General features: G+C 54.1%; 1 protein-coding gene across 1 annotated transcript in view; it reads left to right on the top strand.

Annotated features, from left to right (window-relative positions):
* Positions 1-16,227, top strand: part of RCSD1 (RCSD domain containing 1) — a 60,896-nt gene that overhangs the window by 41,476 nt on the left and 3,193 nt on the right. Inside the window, exons 2-6 of the mRNA XM_069479103.1 lie at positions 3,303-3,404; positions 4,520-4,609; positions 7,918-7,989; positions 12,000-12,203; positions 14,146-14,841. Coding sequence (XP_069335204.1) covers positions 3,303-3,404; positions 4,520-4,609; positions 7,918-7,989; positions 12,000-12,203; positions 14,146-14,841 — 1,164 coding nt within the window. The remainder of the gene's footprint in view (positions 1-3,302; positions 3,405-4,519; positions 4,610-7,917; positions 7,990-11,999; positions 12,204-14,145; positions 14,842-16,227) is intronic.

Raw genomic sequence — 16,227 nt, 5'->3', positions numbered from 1 at the left:
CTGGGCCCCAGCTTCCTCATTTAGAAGAGGTAAGAATCACCGAGAACATACCAGCTGCCATGAGGACAGTGCCTGCCACGTAGGAGGTGCTCTGGGTAGGTAGGTAGGCCGAGTGGACCCACCTGGTTCCCACTCTAGGATGGTAATGGTCAAACATTGGGATGGAGTGACGAGCTAGGGTAAGGTAAGGGTGTGAAGGAAGATTCTGGAGTCATTGCAGCACCCCAGAGAGGCTCTGTATTGATCCTTTTGAGGTGATAATGTAAGTGTGGTCACACTGCAAGAGGTGAGCACCCTGCATGCCACCCTGAGACCCACTTCAGTGCTGGAGGACTGGGGAGGCTGGCACACTTGGAGGCTCTGGGCTCTGGCCAGTGTCTGGTGAGCAAGAAAACCTTCTTTTAGCCAAGATCAAGGTGTCCCCAGCTCCCCAGCCAGGCCTCGCATTGCTTCTGCTCTCGAGCTGTAGAGGATAAGGCCTCCCTGATGCCTTGCTTCCCTAAACCATGGCCCAGAGACCGCTGGACACTCAGTCATCGGGCCAAAGACAAGGTGGAGAAGCAGGGCAGAGCCAGGGAGCTGGGCAGAGCCTAACTCTGGCCTGTACACAAAGCTTTCCTTATGCGGATGGGCAGTAGCATCCAAACTGTGTTTACCCAGCAGGGCAAGAGCGCGGGGGAAGTTCCATGCATCCAGGCACAGGGGCTCCTCAGTGCTCAGAAGAAAGTCCCAGAGAAATGGAAAATAAACACCAGAGGTGATTTTCCCCTGGCCCTGGCAAAGCCAGACGGTAACCGCGGCATGGTTTCCGAGCTGGCTGGCACAGCACAGCCAGAGAGGCGCAGGGTGGGCTTGCTGAGCAAGACCTGGGCCCAGGAGGACGGAGATTGCAGGAGCCCCGCCATTTGTGAAGACAAGTGTGCACGAAAGCAGCCACGAAGGGAGACGAGGCCAGAAAACCGATTTAAGACACGGAGAACAGCCCAAGAGGAAAAAACAAGCTGAAGTCAAGGCAGTGACCAAGACGCAGAGAGAGGATGCTGGTGGGGGGAGGGACCCGAGACTGGGTGTGGCCCCAGGGCTGCGTGGGGGGTGTCGGTGACCCTGGGAGCAGGCTCGAACAGCTCCGGACAAGGGGAACCATCCACTGGGCTCCAGGGAGACACACTCAGAAGTATCATAATCTTCCCTTCAACCCGGCTTTTACGCCCTACATGCTTCCATAAGCCTCATAGTTCTCTCGCTTCTGAGCCCCTTGCCAAGCCCAGTTTTGAGACAGGGCAGTCAGGGCGGCGATTTTGATTCCTGTATGGCTCTATTTTTAACTGGAATGGATCTTCCTGCACCACCAGGGATTGGCGCCTTGACTCCGGGATAAAGTGCAGCGTCAGCGGGACCCGGGCAATAAATAGCATAGACGGAGACTGATCCGGGACGCGGGCGGGAAGTTAGACAGATGGACAAACCGATCGGCCCAACGTCCTTGCCAACAATGGCTCAATTAACCACACTCAGACCCTAAAGCCCCTCTGTTGTTCCAGGAGGACAAGGACCTCTCCCAGCATGGCAAGTGTGAGGGTTAGACAGGTGCAAGTCTGTGAGCTCTGCCCAGGGGCAGCCGTCAGGGCGGGCGCCGGCCTCCCTGGCTGGCCCCCGGCACCACCGGGAAATCTGGCATCTCGAATAGAGGCGAATCCTTTTGTATCTTTATGCAAAATCAGCATTGGGCGTCTAGGCTGGAATGGAGATGAGCCTGAATTACAGTAGCGAGGTACCTGTCGTCTTTTCCCCCAGAACAGCCCTTCACAGCTCAGAAGGTTCACGGCCCCAGCGGGTCTTTCACGTCTCTACATAAAGCCTTCTCCTCGAAGCTTTGCCCCGTTTACTTAACTTCACTGCTGGGAGTTGGCAGGAGGTGGGGGGGTCTACCCTCCCTTGCTCCAAGGGGCCAGCATCATAGAATGGCCAGTGGGATTGACTTTGGAGGGACCCAAATAAGAAAGCTCGGAGACACTATTAGCACAAAGAAAAGAGCCGTGGAATCAAGTGTGTGTGTGTGTGTGCGTGCGCGTGTGTTGCACAGCGGAGCGAGCTTACTGCCGGAGGGGGGCATGCCCTGTCTTTGTGGGCCACGAGACCCACGGAAAGGCAAGGGTGGACTTTCGTAGACAAACTGCTGCCCAGATCCTCCCAGGTTCAGGCCAGACGTGAGGAGGGCAAGTGGGAGAAGTAGCTCTCAGCCCGAGTACGAAATGCTGCCATTATGGTGACAAAAGACAGAAGCCTAATGTCTCTGAAGATGTAAAAGAAATTATTAAAGCTGAGTGGTTATGTATCCCCAAGTAACAAGGCCGAAGTGAGGGGCCATTTCCAGCGTCGCTGACTCACCCTCCGTGTCTTGGTGACAAATGGCGCAGAGGAGTGAACAGTGTCCTGGGGCGCATCTTGGCCTCTTCAGGGAACCTGGAGGCACCTTGTGGGAGGGACAGTAAACTGATGACCTGGCCTGAGGCAAGACCATTGCCAGTAACCAACACAACCCCCTTCCACAGCTCTCGCAGTGGGCCAGGCCTTGCCCCAGCCCTTTGGACTTACAGCATTAGAAATCACTTAATCCGAGAAATAACCGTGTAAGTGACGTGCTACGGTGATCCCCGCCAAGGCACAGAAAGCCGTCTGCCCCAGGTCCCCCGAGCTGGGAAGAGACGGAGCAAGTCAGGGGTTGAACCCGGGCAGTCTGGCTCCCACCCGCTAGGCTACCGGCTCTCATGTCATTTATTTGTTAATTCACAAATATTTACTGAACACTTCTTTGCCCAAGGCTCTCAATTAAGTAGGGAAGACAGGACGAATCTATGTGTTACAAGTTCCATAAAGGGCATCTGCTCGCCCATTTCCTGCTCTTAAAGGCCTCTCTCTCCAAGTGCATTTTGCCAGCCCCCAGTTTTCAAAGGAGCTGAACAGGGGAAGGAGACTCATACGCTGTCGCTGTCGCCGATGCAGGCCTTTTCCTGTAGGGCCTGCACTGCCTCCAGGACCCCCAGGCACCCCTCCAGGACACGACCAAGTTTCATTTGTCTCCAGGTCCCCAGAGCTACACCCAGGGCCGAGCACATTGTAGATATTCACTAACTGTGTTTCGATGGTTTTTAAAAAGCTTTGAGTGCAGGCGCCTCACGGTCCTGCCATTCCTGCCCGTGGCCACCAAACAAGTGCCTTCCTTGCATGGCACCTGGTACCTGATCAAAGAAGAGCCGAGTGCATGTTTGCTGAGCAACTGTTTCTCCTCCTTGATTTGCTAGGAAAGGCTGGCAGAGCCCAACGCCAACATGGACAACTCGGCGTCCCCCTCGGTGGCGCAGCTGGCCGGGCGGTTCCGGGAGCAGGCAGCTGCAGCCAAGGAGGTGAGCTGGGCGGCTTCTGAGCATCCGCTGCCGGGAGGGCCTGGAGGCAGTGAGTCTGGGTCAGGCCCAGTGCAGAGGCAGGGAGAAGGCTTGGCAATTTCCAAATTAGGAAGAGGAGCCAGAGAGGGGTCCCTCTGAATGTGAGGAATGTCCCACTGCCTCCCTGCCTGTGCAGAATCCTTCCCGGCAGAGTGAGGCTCTCCCTCTGCCAGGGAGGGGTGGGCAGGGAGCTGCCAGGCCTGCCCGCCAGACAGGGGAGTCCGGATTCGTTTCCCTCTTGATCGTCCACCGATACAGACTTAGATCTCGCACAGCTGCGCCAGGCCTGGATGGGTTCAGGTTAAAGGGGTCCCCATGCCCGGCTCCCACCCTGTAGCCTGGAATCAGGAGCGAGGCAAGGCTGGGGCGGATTCCGAGTTGAGAAGGAAGGGAGGACGGGAGGGAAGCACGTTCAGACGGGAAACCAGGGATCAGGAGGGAAAGGCACCCAGTGGCCAACGGGAGCAAGTGTGAAAACGGTTGTCTGAGCTTTGCAGAGATTTGCAATAGATTCTCTCAAGTCCTCCAGGGTGAGGAGCCCGTTAGAGGGGAGAGGAGGGGCGGTTCCCCAGGGTGGAGCGAGGTCTATCATGGCCCCTGGGGCAAGAGAGAACTTACTATAGTAGCCTTGTCTGTTAGGTGCACTATTTTGCAATTTCGTTTTCTTATCTGAAAAATAGGGTCCATAATTTCTAGCCATTATAGGAATGTCATAAAGGATAAAGATGACAGCATTGAGCTAAGGTGCTGGCACTGCCCAAAAGCTGCATGTCGATGTCATTTTGAGATGCCGGTTCAGCCCCATGACTCTCAAGTGAAAGAGGATGTCCTAGCAGGAGAGGAGAGGCTGAAGGTCAAAATGGACAGACCGTTAGATAGAACTGTTAAATAATTTAAATAGTAAGTGGGCAGTTCCAAAGACTCGAATTCCTCTCCCTCCGTGCTTAAACATTCCTAAACTTCCCTAAACATCCCTCACATTCCTAAATCCAGCTTCCACTTCCTTCCTCTTCCTCCCTGTTGCCTGATTAGCTCTTTCTCTGTTTCTCTCTGTGTCTGTCTGTCGCCCCCTCTAGACACCAGCCAGTAAACCAACAAGAAGGAAACCGCCCTGTTCCCTCCCCCTGTTCCCCCCCAAGGTAGAGCTGGGCCAGAATGGCGAGGAGGTAAGTGTCGTTTTTTGCCGGGACTCAGAGGACGCTGGTTATGGGTTTTCTTTCTCCTTTTTGTAGGAAGGGGCCCCAAACTCACACTTTCTGACCTCAAAATCTGTGCAGGGGGTTTCTCCATTTCAGATTCAGATGTCTCTCCTCTTCTTAAATGCTTCCTGAATCCTTTGCTTTGGAAACTAGGCTCCTCCTTCAGTCTCTCTTCCCGAGCCTTCTTGATGATTTGTCGTGGACAGGAACACCGTTTTGCAAGCCTGAGAATTTCAGCAGAGAAAATGGGCCATATATGTTAGTAACAGACCAGATTCAGGCGTCAGGACAGTTACGGTTTATTCCCAGTTCTAACCTGGATGATCTTGGAACAAGATGTGGAGAAGGCACCTGGAAAGAGGGGCTACACTCACCTAAGGCAGAATCGTAACACGGGAGGACCCCCCGTGCTGCGGTACCCTAGTGAAGGCTGCTGCCCCTCAGGATCCCTGGAGGAAAACCAGGGCACACAAGAGGCCTCACTGCCCGCAAGTATAAATAGCCAGCGTTATCAGCATAAAGGCTGTGGTTTCATACATCACAGCCACCAACAGGTTCCCAGCCTGCACACTCACCTGTCCTGATTTATCTCATTGTAGCTGTGAGAGCAACTTCTCCACACCCTGTCCCAGCAGCCCATGAACCTTCCCTGTGGCCACGATCTGTGCCAGAAATGAATTTGCGTGTTCTGTCGCCAGCCTGGGAGGCCAACCCCAAAACAGAGCAAGCAAGCCAAAGACAAGGCAGTTCCCGAACCCCACTTCGACCACCCCTTTTTTTTCTCCCCTCTTTTTGGGGGCCAGCGTCTTGACAACAGACACAGGGTACCTATGTGAACTTGGGCAAACCTCTCGGTGCCTACATTTTCTCATCTATAGCGTGAAACGGTTGAAGTAGATCAATGGTTTTCAAACCTTTTTGTCAACCCACGGCTTATGAGCAGAAACCCATGAGATAAAGCAGAAGCTCAGAGCTGCCCCTGGTCACGTGAGATGGGGAAAGGGAAGGGGAGGTCTGGAGCTACATCTGCTCCTAGAATACCCCCTCCCTGCACCAAATGAGGGTCTTATTCTGGGATGAGAACCCCAAGGAATACAGATCTAAAACACCGAGCTTTTTGTTGGGTCCCTTCAAGTGCTAATGATTTGATTCTGGGCCTTCATGGGGTTATCAGCCAGTTCTGTGAGCAAGCACATACCAGCAACTTCTCATTCCAGAGGATCAACTTCTCCTTGTAACCCTCACCCTCCAGGCTTAGTGTCTCTCTGCTGCTTTGCAACAGGCTGAGGCTGCGGCCATTCAGAGCTTACTGTGAGGCTGCCCCTGATAACCCGGGCTTGGCCGGGAGAAGTCCCTGCACCACGCTGAGTTTGCAATGTGGGCAAAAACACTAACTGGACAGATCATGGCGGTGAGGTGGGGAAGTTGTATATCCTGGAATAAAAACAGAACGAGTCAGGTGAGTGGCGAGTGAATTAAACAGCTTTATGTCAGTGGCCCTGTGGAAATAAATTTACAAGTTTCATCCCATGGGGTGCACAAATACATACACATACACATACATACATACATGGGGATGTGAGGCTGGTTTTTCTCCCACGACTGGGTTAGTCCCAGCCCCTTATTAAACCGTAAAGGAAATGCTGCCACCTGCTGGCACTCCCAGGAACTGCATCAGTGGCTATTTTGCATTCTTTCTGCTTTGTGGTTCAAATCCAAAAGGGGTTTGTGGAACATCTGCTGGGTCCCCAGCACCACACTGTGGTTAAGGGGCAGTGTCTGTTGAATTTCCGCTGTCTTCAAAAGACAGCAGTCAGTTGAGGAAGCGAAGAGTTTATAGTGTTACATAAAGGGAAATTTTATCAGCAAAATTTTTGCTGCAGTTTCTAAAACAGCATCTTCAAAAACCCCAGCCCCTGTGAAATGTCACCATGAGGCACAGAAACTAGGGACAACCCAACTGGGGCTGGACGCTCTTTGTACTCACCATAGACAAAAGGCTCCTTAAAGATTGTTCTAGGAGTACGTCTGACAGTGTTAACTCATGCAGGCTGCAAGCGTCCCTGGAATCATTTGTTCCAGCTCGCTTGTATCTTGGTAGAGGAGGCTGAAGCCATGGGCATCCGTCTGGCTCCGGCCAAAGCTGAATGAGAAGCTGGAGGGGGTCTCCTGAGTTCCAGCCCATGCTGTCCCTTGCTGTTGGGGCTTGGAAAGGTCAGAAGAAGTTCAGCTGAATGAGTCTCCTTCCTTCCATCACTAAAACACAATCATCTCACTCAAGAAATATCTCAGAATATTTCTCAGCTAAGTGTAATTCTTCCTATGATTCAGGTAAATTAGTACGTGGGGGCCAGGGGCAGGGCGTCCATGCTGGTCTCCACACCATGCGAAAATCCCTGCTCTGCCTCGTCCTCTGCCCGGCAACGCGGATGGCATCTTCTTCTTTCTCGTCATCATCATCGTAGCACTGTCATCGTTTCCACATAGTTGTGGAGATTTTACACGCAGCAAGGAGTCAATCTTTAGAGAACATAGAATCCTAAGGAAGACAAGATTCCTGACACACATTCGTCACAAAAATATCTACAAGTGAGCAGACACATGATTATGTAGCACGTATATCAGCCGCTGGCCAACTGCTCCTAGAGGGCAGAGACGGAATAATATTCGTCTTTATGTAGCCAACACAAGGCCTGCAATGTAGCAGATACTCAATAAATGTCTGCTTAATTAAAATGAATATTCAGTGTTTTCGAAAATGGGTAATTTATGAATAACGCCGTTGGTGGGATTTTCCAAAATATTAGTTCAAGGGAGGAATTTCAATAATACCTCTGTCCAGGTTTCACTCTGGGTCTGTGGTTTCTTGTTTTGTTTGTGAGAAACAGGAGGGTGATTTTTGCTCTTTTCTTTGAAATTCCCTCCAATTGCTGATTCTCACTATTGAAGGTCATGAGACTTTTACTCCCCTCCCAGCTTTCCCTCGTAATGACAACGTCATCTCCCTGGGAGAGGAGGCCTCTGTGTTAGAGACATCTGCCCTGGCTTCTCAGATGCATAGATGCAAGTGGTCTTGCTATGGTGAGGCGACAGGGGGGAGAGGGGAGCCCGCCTCTCCCAGGCCCTGATGAGCTGGGTGGAACTTACTGGCACTAAGTGATTAAGGGGTGAAACCAATTTCTCCTCTTCTTTCACCTGGAACTTTTGGGCTCCAGCCAGAACTCCACCGCACTTCACCTCACTTACTTCGTGGTTTTGGTTCATTTGCTCTGCAGAAATCACCGCCCAATGCCAGCCACCCTCCTAAAATCAAGGTGAAGAGCTCGCCTCTGATTGAGAAGCTTCAGGTAAGTGCAGAATGCATCACCCATTGCTACCTTGTATCCACCTCCACTTCTGATCAGCATGGGAGTTTTGACCTGCTCCGTTTCCGACCTGGGCCAGTTCACCCCTCCTTAGGCAACCTGCTGGTCCCCCGCTCCCGGGAGGTCACCATATTGATGCTGAACTTAGTGCGGACACCCGATCGGCATAGTGCACTGCAGCCCAGAACTCCTGGACTCAAGCGATCCTCCTGCCTCAGCCTCCCGAGTAGCTGGGACCACAGGCGCGTGCCACGCCATCCGGCCCAACTCCACTTCTTATTCAAAACTTTCATGTCTCTGGGGCTCCTAGGGGTAGCCCAAGCGTCACCTGGATAGTTGGCCCCTGATAACCAGCTGGTGACCAAATTGCCCTAAAGGATGAGGGAGGGAGGGCTAACATGAGGACCATATCAAGGATAAATTAAGATAGTCAACACTAATGGCTGGTGGCTGATGGATAATGGGATGCCTCAGGATTCTTATGGGAAAGGACATTGTAGTTGCAAGAAACACTCCAGAAATAGCCCAGCCCTCTCCCCGAAGGCCTGAATGCAACCATTTCAGCCTTACCCAGGGCTGAAGGTCAGCTGCTACCCACTGCACCAGTGTGGCCAAATCCATCGTTTGAGAACCATTCTGCCCGGGCTCTCCACCAGCACCCTGTGTGTCCAGAGCCCGCGCCCTCTGCACCCCGGGCTGGCTCCCTGGGAGTGCAAACAAAGCAGAAGACGCTGCCCCCAAGCTCACAGTCTGTGGAGACATGGCTTTCACACACGGTACAATAAAAAGCATGTGGGAGTCAACACCAGAGCTCTCAATCATGTGCCACCAGCTGCTGCTGCTCAAGACGGGGTTTCTCAGCCTTGGCATTATTTGAGCTGAATAATCTTGTCGCAGGGGCTGTCTTCTGCATTTCAAGATGTTCAGCAGCATCCCTGGTCTCACCCATTAGATGCCAGTAGCACTGTCCAACAAAGTTGTGACAACGAAAAATGTCTTCAGACATTGCCAAATGTCCCTTAGGGACACCATCAGCCCCCAGCCCCACCCCAGGTGAGAACAGTGCTCTAGGATTTCAGAGCAAGAAGAGGGAAGAGTGGGCAGGAGCAATTGATGAACGCTCTGTGAAACACCTATGCCCGTAGCTGGTCCTCAAAGGCTGGGTGGCTGGAAAGGAGGGAGGAAGGGGCTTCTGGTGAGGGAACAGCATGAGCTGAAGCACAGAGGAGGGGTCAGGTTCTGTCCCGGTGGGCCTGCAGGGGAGGCTCCTGCTTTCGCCCCAGCCGCCATCCAGCCACCAGGAGAAGCAGCAAGGCTCTCCTGTGCTGTATCCTCCCCTCCAGGCCCAGCTGAGAGCACCAGCTCGCCAACTTCCTTGCTGAAGCCATCAGGGGGGGTGTCAAGACACATAGCTACAGCCTCTGCAGCTCCCAGCCGTGGGATTTGGATCCCAGCCTGATGTGGGGCTACGGCAAGCATCTCTGGTTTCTTGAGCTTACCCTATGGAGGGTGGGGAGGACTCTGCAGTGTCTTCCTGAAATTTAATTCTTACTAAGAATCCCTGATTCTGCCCCAGCTATAGGGAGGGGGTGGTGCTTCCTGTCACCCTAGGAGGCTTCAGGCTCCCCTAGACATAACAGGGAGCTCTCGGAGGGGATCCCAGAGCTTCAGCATCTCTCCTAGCAGCTAGCTGAGGGGTGCAGCCCAGGACCCCAACCTCTGCCTCCCTGCAGCCCACCACAGCCTTCATTCAGGGGCCAGAAATCAGCTCCCAAATGTTCTGTACCCTGTAGTTTAGTTTTTTTTTTTGTTTTTTTGTTTTTTGTTTTTTGTTTTTTTTTTGAGACAGAGTCTCACTCTGTTGCCCAGGCTAGAGTGAGTGCCGTGGCGTCAGCCTAGCTCACAGCAACCTCAAACTCCTGAGCTCAAGCGATCCTCCTGTCTCAGCCTCCCGAGTAGCTGGGACTACAGGCATGCACCACCATGCCCGGCTAATTTTTTCTATATATATTTTTAGCTGTCCATATAATTTCTTTCTATTTTTAGTAGAGATGGGGTCTCGCTCTTGCTCAGGCTGGTCTCGAACTCCTGAGCTCAAACGATCCGCCCACCTCGGCCTCCCAGAGTGCTAGGATTACAGGCGTGAGCCACCGCGCCGGGCCCTACCCTGTAGTTTTGGTCTCATTCCCTTTTCTAGTCATTATTAAGCCTTTTTGGGAAACACAACAACTTCAGAATGAAGTTTGGATGTCTAATTATTTAATCTCATTAAGAATGTCAGCAACACTATGACAATTTAGTCAAATCCCACAGGAACCTTACTTAGGAATATGTGGGGGAAAGAGCTAAGAAATACATCAGCAACTAGATTTTCTTCTAACTATTCTATTGAATGAGTTATAAACTATGATTTTTATTCACTAGAATAATCCAAAATCCAAAGTTCAGATTTTCTGCTGGCTCGCAAGATCCATTTTATTTGCAAGCATTCTTTCGGAGGGATTTTCCCGGGTTGAAATTTAGAGGAGGGGGAGCTCTTTTAATGCCCAGTTCAGGCCCCTCTGCCATGAAGCCCCCTGAGCCGGCCCAGCACATGGACTCCCGCAGCATCTGTGCTCCAAATCCTTCCCTCGGGCTCCTAGCATCGCTATTTAACTTTCGTATTTTATGTATTTAGTTCTTGCCACGACTCAGTCTTATCTGTCTTATGTTTTCTTTCTTAAGATCACAGTGAAAACACTGACACCTTCCTAGACATGCACAGTGCTTTCCAGCTGCAAGTCCTGAAGTACACGCAGGCGTTGTCCAGGGCGGCGGGGTCCGGCTGGCGGGAGGGTGAGCCGAGGGCAGTGGAGGCAGAGAGCGTGCGTGTGGCAGGAGAGAGTAGACAGGGACCAGGTAGGAAAGACACTGAAGACCAGGCTAAGAACTTTGGACAAACAGAGAATCTGAGACTCAGAAAGGCTATTGGACTTGCTTAAGGTCTGCAGGTCACACAGCTCTTAAGTGAAAGATTCAATATGTGGAGCCAGGTCTGTGGGCGTGGAGAACCCGTGTACCTCCCACCATCCCTTCCCTGTGAGGTGGCACTGCCGTCTGTCCCCATGCGGCACAGGGCCAGCAGCCAGGTGTTGAGGGCAGGAGGAGGAAGAGTGCCCCTAGATGGCCCTAGAGAAGATCCTGGTCACTCACACTCAGTCCCTCTGTGGACAGCTTCAGGCACCGCCACCTTCTCCATGACAACTGGGGGTGGATCTGGGACCAGCCACCAGGCTCAAGACTCCGGCAGGCTTTGGTTAGCTTTGGGTTACTCTCCCGTTTGGTTGCCCTCAGGGTTTGTTTTGGTCTGGTCTCACCTGAGCTGTGATGCCCACGTGTGGCACACGCTGTGGCTTGTTCCACCGCCTCCCTCCTGCTGTGTGCACCACTCTGCCGTCCACCGGGAGGGAGCCTGGGACCTGGAGGCTTGAGGGACAAGCAGACCTGGCGTGAGTCTCAGGGCAGATCCCTTAGCTGCTTGCCCAATGTGTGCGACAAGAACAAAACCGAACACCTCAGTCGTCGTGGAGAAGACAGCTGCGTGTGGCTGGCACACATTAAGAGTGTGCGTCCGCGTAACACTGTTGACTCTGACGAGAACGGTGATCACGAAGGCTGACTTCCCGTGAGACCCTGGTGCTGGCAGTTGCTATTTTGGCCACTTTGCCTATACGTTGGGGCTGTTCCAGGCATTTTTGTTAGATCCACATCGGTGCTGTCTGAGCATTCTGCAAGGCAGCCCGTGGCGGGCCAGGCAGCAGGACGCGGATTGAGTAGGCAATGCTTCCAGAAGCAGGACATGATGTGACAATGGACAATTGGCTGGGAAGTAACATGAAAAGCCTCATGTCACCTGTTCGCAGCCAGTTCTCAGGCCAGGCAACCAACAAGCTAAAGTAGAAGCTCTCCTCTTCTCCCACTCCTATTTGAAATTCCTCATCTTTTCTCGGCAGGCCAATTTAACCTTTGACCCAGCGGCCCTGCTGCCTGGGGCCTCACCCAAGAGTCCCGGACTCAAGGCCATGGTGTCGCCGTTTCACAGCCCACCTTCCACCCCCAGCAGCCCAGGCGTGCGGTCTCGGCCCAGCGAGGCAGAGGAGGTGCCGGTCAGCTTCGACCAGCCTCCGGAAGGCAGCCACCTGCCCTGTTACAACAAGGTAAACTCTGGTCCCGGTGCATCGGGGTGTGTCTGGAAAGGTGGGGACTGGCACTCCTGAGTCTTCTCTACACTGTTCTTGCCCTAGAGAAAGGGAGAAACCTTTGGCGCTGGTTTCAACAGAAGTGAGATTTGTCCTCTCCTTTGCAAGTGATTCCTGAACTAAGCCCACCCCTCAACCTCGCCGGCCTCTCTCCCCTCCTCTCCCTATAACCGTGCCATGCACCCGAAGCCAGGCCTGGGGGAGCGAGTGCTCTCTGCTTTGTGGAGAGAGGGGTGGGAATCCAGGATGGATCCCGCCGCACAGACAGTTGATGTCAAAAGCTGAAAACAAAAGCTAAAGGCCGGACCAGCGGTTCACACCGAAGGCTGGGCAGATGGCCAGGACTGCAAAACATCCCTCTCTGGCTTGATGTGAATAGTCCTGCGTGTCCCCGTGTGGGCGCAAACCATTCCTACCACAGCTGGCCCCAGTTAGAGAACACCCAAATGGTTCCCTCTGCGGAAAGTACACGTATGGCAGGGCTCGTTTCTACAGATGCCGCCCTGACCCTTTGTGTGAGCTGTCACCACGCCCAGGCCCCACCGGGGGAGGTGAGGATCAGAGATGCAGCCCAAGCAGGTGCTCAGCAAACTCGGGCAGAGCCAGGTGGGGGCCGAGATGTGAGGGGGTCTGACGCCAGGGAATGCCGAATGGGTATGACTTTGGGGTTAAGGATGGAGAAGTGATATCTTCTAGGCCATTCCAGGACATCCATCTAGCAAAGAAGGTCACATGTACAGAAATAGGGAGCGCCCAGGCAAATGCCCTGGTGGTGAGAAGGGGATGGGGCAGGCTTGAGCCTGCTGGCTGGGGACAGAGCGGAGGTGCTCCAGCCCCGGGTGCTGGAGACCCTGAAGGACCCCAGTGGGGAGCCTCATCTTCTCCCAGGGTGCCCAGGTGCAGGCAGGGGCTGGAGGGAGGAGCTGCTGCCTGGCCCAGAGGGCCATGACACCCAGAGGCTTTGGCCTTCTGACGGCAGCGAGGGAGCAGGCAAAGTTGCTTCCAAACCCTGCCGGCCATGAGGGCTGGGGCCGCGGTACCCTGCAGAGCTGGCCCCACCGTGGACTCCGGAAAGGCCCAGGAGACCCTCGTAAACCCAGTATTCCTTCCAAACCTCTGGGATGGAACCAGGATTGACAAAGCCCAGTGGGCCCGATTCTGAGATTCACAGGCTTCCCAGAGAGCACGTCCTCTTCAGGCAGCTGCTGGGTGCCAAGGACGGCTTCTGACCGGGCGCCTGACTCCTGAAATCCCGAAAGCAAAGCGCTCTCGGGCTGCTCCTCGTCCCCGGTGTCAGCCAGCGGTGGGGACGGCGGGGCTGAGGCGGACAAGGGAGGACGCTGGTCACCAGCCATCCAACGAGCACCCAGGCGGTCCCTGCACCAGGGCCTGGCCATCAGCAGGCCTCCACCCCTCTTCTCTGTTGGATTTTTGTCAAAGTATAATTTTCAAAATGTTAAAACCTGGCCCTTAGACAAAACAGAGGGAGATTTTATTCCATTTGTTAACTTAGGAGGAAACTAGAAGACGGTAAAGCTCACTCAAAGAGCATTCAAAGAACTGGTTACTTATAGACAATTTTAAAAAAAATATTAGAATACAATTGTTAAGTTAGACACCAAACTGGTTAAAGTTTTACAGCGCAGTAAAATTGTAAGTTATCTTTTTTCCTGGACGGAAAGCGCTTGCATCTTCGTAAGACAAAAGTCTGCAGGTCACCATGTGATGTCACAATCCCGCGGGGCTCTAACCTGTGACAAATCACGAACAACCATAGGTTCTCCCAGGACATTAGCTGGGCTTGCTAAGCGGTGCTTTGGACCGACGCTGAAAGGACGTGCAGTCCTCCTCTTGGCCTTTGCGACAGCTTTTGGATAATTTCCCTTCCCTCTTCTTCCAGGTGCGGACGAGGGGCTCCATCAAAAGACGCCCCCCTTCCAGAAGGTTCCGAAGGTCTCAGTCGGACTGCGGGGACCTGGGCGAGTACAGGGCCTCGGAGTCATCTCAGGAGAATGGTGCCACGGAACAGAACGGGGACGAGGTGTTCCCACCCAAGAGCAAGGCCCTGGGACCCCCTTCCTCCAGCGAGGGGGCAGCGGGAGAGGGAGTGAGGAGACACCCGGAACCTTCGGAAAAGCCCCCCCTGAGGAGGGCGTCCAGCAGGACAGAGAAGCCGGAGAAGGACGGGCCTGCAGAGGAAGCCGAGCTGGGTGCCCGGGAGCAGCCCCCACCCCAAACCTCCAGCCCGGAGGCAGAGAATGGGCGCGGGAGCCCCCCGGAGGGAAAGCTGGCCGGAGAGGACGCGCAGGCCGCGAAGGCTACGGGGGTGAAGGAGGAGAGGGAGCAAAATGAAGAGGCCGGGCCTGGACCTAAGAGCCAAGACACACAGAAGCCAGAGGAGGGAGCGGTGGGGGAGGGGACCCCCGAGAGTTCCCCTGGAGGAGTGGAGGGTGACGATGTCCCCAAGCTGGAGAAAGACAAGGAAAAAGAAGAGGAGGGGGCAGTTCTCGAGCCAGGCTGCAGCCCTGGGACCGGCCACGCCCAGCTGGAGACCAGCAGCGAGGTCCAGGGTGGGCGCACGTCCCCCGCGGTGGAGGTAGGTGGCCCGGCTTGTCCACACCGGAGGGCGGTGCTAGGGTTTGCGTGTGCCTTTGCCGTGACCCCTGTTCCTCACAGCCCCCTCCTAAATCAGCTCAGCGTGCAGAAACAAAGGCACCAGGCTCCTGCCTCTGCAGACTGGATGGAGACAGGCTGTCGCTGGGGCTGAGGGGACAAAAGGACACAAAAGGGAAGTGTGTCTCGTGCTCTTTCCAGCTTCTCACTGACCCAGAGTTCTGCTGAGCTTCTGGGTGTGTGCGGAGTGACGAGGCTTGGCACTGCGCAGTAACCGAGGTCTGCTAACGTCGGCCAAGGGTCTGCTGAGGGCAGGGGATCAGAGATGGACAGAGGGAGGTGGCAGGTGGCAGTGGGCAGGGGCATCCCTGGGCAAGCCCGGAGCACAAGGGCAGGAGAAACCATCTGTGTGTGGAGAGTGGGGACGAGAAGTTGGGGGTGCTTCGGGGCCACGGTGGCATTTGAGTTGGGCCTTCAGAGAAGGGGCTGTAGGTGACACCCATTCACGCGCAGGAGTCGGGCACGTCCTGCACACGAGGAGGAGGGAGATGACTCACTCCCCGCCCCCCGCCCTGTCTGCCCTCACTCCTGGCACCCACTGCACCTGGCTGTTCCCCGCTGGCTCCCAGGAAGCCCACCTGGAGCTCTGGGAGCACTGTCCCACCCCCAGCCCCTGTCCCTAGGAATCTCAACAACTCAGTCACCTGCAAGTGTGCCCCCTCCCTTTTCAGTGCCTTCCTTCACTCGCTCAAGCCATCATTCGCTTCCTGCTACAGCAGCCTCTTTTCTGTCTTGCTGCTTCCACTTTTTTTTTCCAGCCTATATAATTCATTGCCTGGACAGCAACCGGAGGGTTGGTTTGTTTGTTTGTATCATCTACTCTTTGCTAAAATTACTCACCTCTTATAGTAGAGTTGCCATAACAAATTACCACAAACTTGGTGGCTTAAAACAACATCGAAGTACTTTTTCACAGTTCTTGAGGCCAGGCCTCCAAAACTAAGATGTTGGTAGGGTTGGTTCCTTCTGGAGGTTCTGGGGGAGAATCTGTTCCTCTCCCCTAAGTTCTGGCGGCTGGCTGCAACCCTGGAATCCTTCCTCGCCTCTCCCAGCTTCTGGGGCCTGTCAGCAATCCTTGGCATGCCTGGGCTTGCAGACACGTGGCCCCAGTCTCTGCCTCCATCTCCACCACGTGGCCTTGCATTGTGCCCGTGTCCCACACGTCCCCCTCCTTCCTTCTATAAAGACACCAGTCAGCAGGTGCCCACCCTAGATGGAGAATGACCTCATCTTGAGATCCTTAATGACAAGGGCAGTGACCCCATTTCCAAATAAGGTCACATTCACAGGTGCTGGGGGTTAGGATACC

Source organism: Eulemur rufifrons, chromosome 8 (genome assembly GCF_041146395.1).
Source record: "Eulemur rufifrons isolate Redbay chromosome 8, OSU_ERuf_1, whole genome shotgun sequence".
Lineage (NCBI taxonomy): Eukaryota > Metazoa > Chordata > Mammalia > Primates > Lemuridae > Eulemur > Eulemur rufifrons.
This window is presented reverse-complemented; position numbering and strand designations above follow the sequence as displayed.